The sequence below is a fragment of the Ostrinia furnacalis genome, unplaced genomic scaffold (assembly GCF_004193835.3).
Source record: "Ostrinia furnacalis isolate ACB-3 unplaced genomic scaffold, ASM419383v2 OfSCF0924, whole genome shotgun sequence".
Taxonomy (NCBI): domain Eukaryota; kingdom Metazoa; phylum Arthropoda; class Insecta; order Lepidoptera; family Crambidae; genus Ostrinia; species Ostrinia furnacalis.
This window is the reverse complement of record NW_021131163.1, coordinates 141,740-147,886: the sequence shown is the minus strand read 5'-3', so window position 1 is coordinate 147,886 and position 6,147 is coordinate 141,740. Positions and strand designations below refer to the sequence as shown.

The 6,147-nt window shown below is 41.6% G+C and overlaps 1 protein-coding gene across 1 annotated transcript; it reads right to left on the bottom strand.

The window, feature by feature from the left end:
* Positions 1-747: 747 nt before the first annotated feature.
* LOC114350612 (uncharacterized) lies at positions 748-5,813 on the bottom strand. The gene is made up of 4 exons (XM_028301478.1): positions 5,750-5,813; positions 4,367-4,810; positions 3,968-4,267; positions 748-779 (listed from the first exon to the last, which is right to left on the bottom strand). The coding sequence occupies exons 1-4, from the start codon at positions 5,811-5,813 to the stop codon at positions 748-750; spliced, it is 840 nt and encodes a 279-aa protein (XP_028157279.1).
* Between the last annotated feature and the right edge of the window lie 334 nt (positions 5,814-6,147).

Below are 6,147 nucleotides of genomic sequence, written 5' to 3'. Positions count from 1 at the left end.
TAACGTCAGTTACATCATTTATTACGATTTAAACAAGAAATAATTGCTTTTTCCCGACGTCTTTAGCAAGTGCTTGCAAGAAGTAAAAACACCAGATGTCTTCACCCGGAAAACTTTTTTCCACTCCAAAGCATGCTCGATCTAGTTAAAACTGTATTTAAGACTAAAAGCAACTGTAAGTTGGTCGCGAAAACTTGGGACTTGGGTGTTTTACTAAAATGTAGAGTAAGGCAAAATTAAAAGTTAAAAATTATACCAGTTGGTGGTAGAGCTATGCCAGTCTATAATTATTTTATGTTGAGAGTGAAACAGGCACTTTTCTTGGAATTATTCTAAACATTCTGTCGTCTGCGGTATTTCCGGAAAGATACGACCTACAATCTTTCCTGAAGAGAGCGTACTTATAGGAAATATTCAATATTAAAATACATTCAAACACTCAAGATGAGACACGATCGATACACGACACTGGAAAACTTTAAAGTTCGTTCTAAAGCTACAAAAGTTATTTCTTGTTACAAGAACTCAGAAAGCAAGAACGTATAAAAAGAGATCTTACATTTATATTACATTTCTCCCAAATATGTGATAAATCGACCATCAGCGAAATTGGAATTAGTAGCGAGTGCTGTCTGGGATAATCTGACGTTTCAGGATTACCACGAGTCTTCGGACTACAATTTGTTCACTGATAACTTATCTAGGTCAATGAAAGTCTAGAAAGATAAGATTGATAAATCAATTTGCTTACCTTGAAAGTTTCAAGCACGTCCATAGCTCTGGAACAAACAAATGTTTTATAATTAATTAACTGCATTAAAGTACATTTTTGTAATAAAATAAGAATCATAATTATTATGCTAAGGTGTTGTTAGCTATACTAAATTTTCAAACAAACGGCGAACAAACCTCTTTTCCACAGTGCCAGCCGCGTGCTCAGCCGGGCCCGGCGTATCTCCGAAATGCAGTTTGCTTGTGAAGTATTAGCACATATTGATGAAAAAGACCATAGTTCCATAGGGGCTGGATCCCGCACTCATTAGATTCACTTGATTTTGGAAATTGACAAACGCTTAGGTGGTTGCCGAATTAAAGAACACACCGCTGTTGCGCACGGGCGTCCTTCCGAACTCAAAACTCTTGCGTCACTGGGGGGCGTCGCAATCGCAATCGCGAGCCTCGCTCCATAGGATTGGAAAGAATGTTGCCAGTTTGTGATTAAAAAATGCAATTAAGAAAAGAGCAAATTCCTTCCAGTTTGTGTTGTTTTATCTTAAACTAAAATTAAGAAACTAATAAATTTATTTCGGTACGAAACATACCGCTCACCTTAAAAGTACCGAGTATCTTTTAACAAGACAAAACCTACGATAAGAAACTTACAAGTATCTAAGCTATTTGTAGAGTGAAACCTAACTATAAACCTAAAACTACTCTAGCTTTACTTAGATGCAAAACGTACCTACTCCCTACTCAACAGGAAGAGGACAAATCTTAACAACAGCTCGTTTGAAGAACGACTGTCCAATTTGTAAAGTAACGACCCGACAGATCCCGTCAGGACCTGGGTGTAAGGCGTGAACACGCGCAAGTCTCCACTGCAAGGGAGGAACGTTGTCTTCGCGTAACACCACAATCATGCCCTCACGAATCGGGGCACCGCGATTACTAAACCACTTGGTTGCTTGTTGAATATGATGTAAATACTCAAGACTCCATCTCTTCCAAAAATGTTGAGTGGACTGTTGGATGAGACGCCATCTTACTAAGCGGCTAGGATTCTCATCCACTAAAGAAATGTCAGGAATTGACGTTAAGGGCTCACCTATTAAAAAATGTGATGGAGTCAAAGGGAGAGGATCCCTTGAGTCTGCACTTAAAACACAAAGTGGGCGCGAATTGAGAATCGCCTCTATTTGACATAAGAGCGTATGCATCTCGTCATATGTCAAAGTTCGTGTGCCGACCACACGATGAAAATGATGCTTAAAGCTTTTAACACCCGCTTCGAATAGTCCACCAAAATGACTAGCGTATGGGGGTTGAAAATGCCAAGTGATGCCTTGACCAAGAACCTTTGAATTGAGCGTAGTTTGTACTACGTCATTACGCAAGAAACTATACAATTCCGTAAGATACCTATCGCATCCCACGAAATTCTTTCCACAGTCTGAATAAATATCGGTACACAAACCGCGTCGCGAAACAAAACGCCTAAGTGTAGCTAAAAACGCTTCTGTGGAAAGCTCCGAAACGATCTCTAAATGTATAGCCTTAACGCTCATACATACGAAAACTGCTACATAACATTTAACTATTTTAGCGTTACGAACCTTATTTGCCCGAACGTAAAATGGACCTGCGAAATCTACCGAAGTTTTTATGAATGGTCTGGCCGGTCGCAAGCGAGCTGCGGGCAACAAACCCATTGACGGCTGCGTGTGCGCGGGGCGCGCACGAACACAACGGACGCATCGATGAATGCGTTGGCGGATGACGTCACGACTTGATAATATCCAATACTTTTGTAAAAGTGTATATTGGGTGCTTTGAGCCCCACTGTGCAAGTTTGAAACGTGAATAAAGTCAATTAGTAAATAAGTTAAAGGATGTTTTTTAGGTAAAATCAATTGATGTTTTGACTCAAAAGATAAAAGCGATTTATGAATTCTACCGCCAACGCGAAGCAACTTGTTTGAATCTATAAAAGGATTAAGACGTTTCAATTGATTTGATGGTGATTGCCCATTACAAATCTTCAAAATATCATCATTGAAAACTGAATGTTGAACAACTCGTATAAGTCGATTCAAAGCGAAATTATACTCTGACACAGTAATGTGTTTTGAACTCGAAATATTGACCTTTCTACACTTGTGATAGAAACGAAATATCAAAGCCGTAACACGAACAAGTCTACCGAGTGAAGAAAAACGTGAAATAATTTCTACGTCCTCGTTTGGAGTAGAAGTACTCGAACACAACACAACATTACGCTTTTCTTCATCAGTAGGAAGAACAGGCTTTGGAACAGGCCACATACTTTCATCCTCGCTCAACCAGCGAGGCCCATGAAACCACATCTCATGGTGCAAGAAAGCAGCGGGTAACATGCCGCGCGAAGCAGCGTCCGCGGGGTTGTCGGCCGACGGGACGTGCCGCCAACAATCCGCGGGGACAATATTCAATATCTCCGTAGTACGGTTTGAAACAAATGTTTTCCATTCATGGGGCGGTGAACGCAACCATGCTAAAACAATACTTGAATCCGACCAAGTATAAATTTGATCACTTTGTATTTTATCACTATAATTTTGTAACACCTTTTTAATAAGTTGTGATAACAAAACACCTCCCATCAGTTCGAGACGGGGAATAGATACGCGACGCGTAGGCGCGACGCGTGTTTTCGCTAACAATAAGGACACGCACACACTACCATCCTCGCGCTGCGCGCGGAGATAAACACATGCTGCGTATGCCTTTTCGGAGGCGTCTGAAAAGCCGTGAAGCTGTAATTTACAATTTTGAGGGAAAACATGACGCGGAAAGCTAACTTTAGATAATAGTGGGAGCTGACTTGTAAAGCTAGCCCACGAATCGACTATGTCTTGTGGTGGGGTTTCGTCCCAGTCCACAGAAGAAATCCACAATAATTGAATTAAATGTTTTGCAAATAAAGTCACTGGAGATAAAAGACCGAGAGGGTCGTAAATACGTGCAATTTCTGAAAGAATGGACCTCTTTGTACATTTTTCAGAGTAACTTTTCACACTGAAACCAAAAGTATCTAAGTTCGGGTCCCACTGCATACCTAGGACCTTAGTGGATGAGTCATTCTCCATGTGTGCGAAGGGCACACTTTCGCACCGCTCACCATGAGAAACTGTCGGCTGAGAACCGAGAAGTAAGGCGGGAGAATTACTATGCCACTTGTGCAACTCAAAACCTGCGGATTGACAAATACCTATCAACTCTTGTTGTAGGGCGAGAGCCCGTGACTCATCACTTTCACCTGATACGACATCGTCTACAAATACGTCGCGCATGAGGACCTGCGATGCGCGCGGGAAGCGTGCGGCCTCGTCATGAGCGAGCTGCTGAATGGTGCGAAGAGCAAGATAGGGCGATGAGCTAACTCCAAAGGTCACAGTGCAAAGTCTGTAATCGCGTAGGGGCTCCTCGGGCGAGGTGCGCCACACTATACGCTGAAAATCCCTATCCGATTCACGAATCATAATGTTACGATACATTTGTTTGATATCAGCTGTGAAAGCAATTAAATGAATGCGAAATTTTAATAACACATCAACAATATCTAAATGAAGCTTTGGACCAATTAACAAATTGTCGTTTAGAGAAAAACCGTTTGTAGTCTTAGAGCTTGCGTCGTAAACTACTCTGGTTTTGGTGGTTTCACTAGATTCTTTGACCACGGCGTGGTGCGGTATATAATAGTTACCACCTGCAGCTGCTGGACTATCGACGGGCTCCATGTGGCCGAGCTCTAAGTACTCCTGGAGGCACGCGTGATAATCATGTTTGAGCTGCGAATTGCGCTCGAGTTTGTACTCTAATTTACGAAATCTAGAAATAGCAATATCCCGCGACTCGCCGAGGGGCGGTGCGTCAGGTTTGAAGGGAAGAGCGACCACGTATCGCCCACACTCATTACGCGTATGCGTGTTTTCAAAAAAAGATTGACACAAAAGTTCATCAGGAGTGAGAGACTTTTGTTCAGAAATTGTTTCTAATTCCCAAAATCGCTGGAGGTCAAAGTCGTCGTTAACAGAGCTGTGACACACCTGGACTGGAAGAGAAACCTCAATCGATGAATTCAAATCGAGTTTACCCAACAATAAATAACCAAAAATACTATTCATAGCAATTGGTGAACCTGGTAGACCCGTGATTATGTTGTGTAATAAAATTTGAGGAATAATGTCAGCACCTAAAAGCATTTCCACTGGTTGTGGTGTATGAAAACTCGGATCAGCTAAAGTTAAGTTTTGAATATGAGACCACCCTGTATAAGGTAATTGACAAGTAGGCATTTGTGTTGTAATTAATTTGGGCAAAATCAATGCATCAACATGAATCGAAGGTTGCGATTGATTTCTAGGCGCAATGAAGAATGAAGCCACTCCCTTAGGATAAACCGGTTTGTTATTATTTATCCCATAAACTTGCGGAACGTTCACACGTCTACGTGAAATACCTAAACGTTGTGCACACGCTTCCGAAATGAAAGTAGCCTGGCTGCCCGTATCAATTAAACAGCGCACGGTTGATAACTTGTGATCATCAAGATAAATATCGACAAGTGCCGTAGACAATAGCACCGTACTCGTACGCACAATAGAATCGTTTTCCTTATCTCGAGTTGACGTTAAAGTCAGCTGGGTATCAGCCGTAGAAACAGAAACAACATTATTACACTCCGCCGTGAGCGGGAGCGGGACGGACTGATTAGTACCGCTACTCGGATCGAACGCTTTGTTTACATTATTGTCAAAATGAATTAATGTGTGATGGCGCTTCTGACAATTCCTACACGAAAAATTGGATTTACATTGGCTCACGTTATGGCCGAGATGTAAACAATTGTAACAAACACTTTTGTTTTTAATAAAAGAAAATCGATCTTTTATTGAAAGATTCAAAAACTTAGAACATTTCGTCAACGTATGTTGAGCATCACATAACAAACAATGTGTCTTATCGCTATGCCGATTAGGCTGAGTATTGCCTGACACGTCAGAGGATTGCGGCGCGAAGTTCGCCGCGAAGGCTTGTCGCTGACCGGCGGCCATATTGCCGCTAGGGGGCGCCGCTCGCGAGCTAGACTGTGAGCCAAATCTACCGCCTTTATTGTTAATAATTTTACTCGACTGCCCGAAATTATCGTTAGAAAACTCCTCAGCGACAAGTTCACGCTCTAAAAATGAAATGAATGTGTTGACCTCTGGAATGTCTGAAGGTGAACACAATGATAACTCGAATTGCTTACGAACAGATGCGGGAATTTTACGTAGTAAAATGTGTAACAAAACGAAACTCCATTCACTGGTGGGAAACTTCATTACTTCAAGAGGTTTAATGTTTTCTTGGAATGTATTTAATAAGTTACGTAAATCACTCGTTGAT

Coding starts and splice junctions, on each gene's coding strand:
- LOC114350612 (XM_028301478.1), bottom strand. CDS start 5,813: ATGGCCGCCGGTCAGCGACAAGCCTTCGCGGCGAACTTCGCGCCGCAA. Junction 4,811..5,749: donor GCAATCCTCTGACGTGTCAG/GCAATACTCAGC, acceptor TTTCTCTTCCAG/TCCAGGTGTGTCACAGCTCT. Junction 780..3,967: donor CCTACAACAAGAGTTGATAG/GTATTTGTCAAT, acceptor TGTTTGTTCCAG/AGCTATGGACGTGCTTGAAA.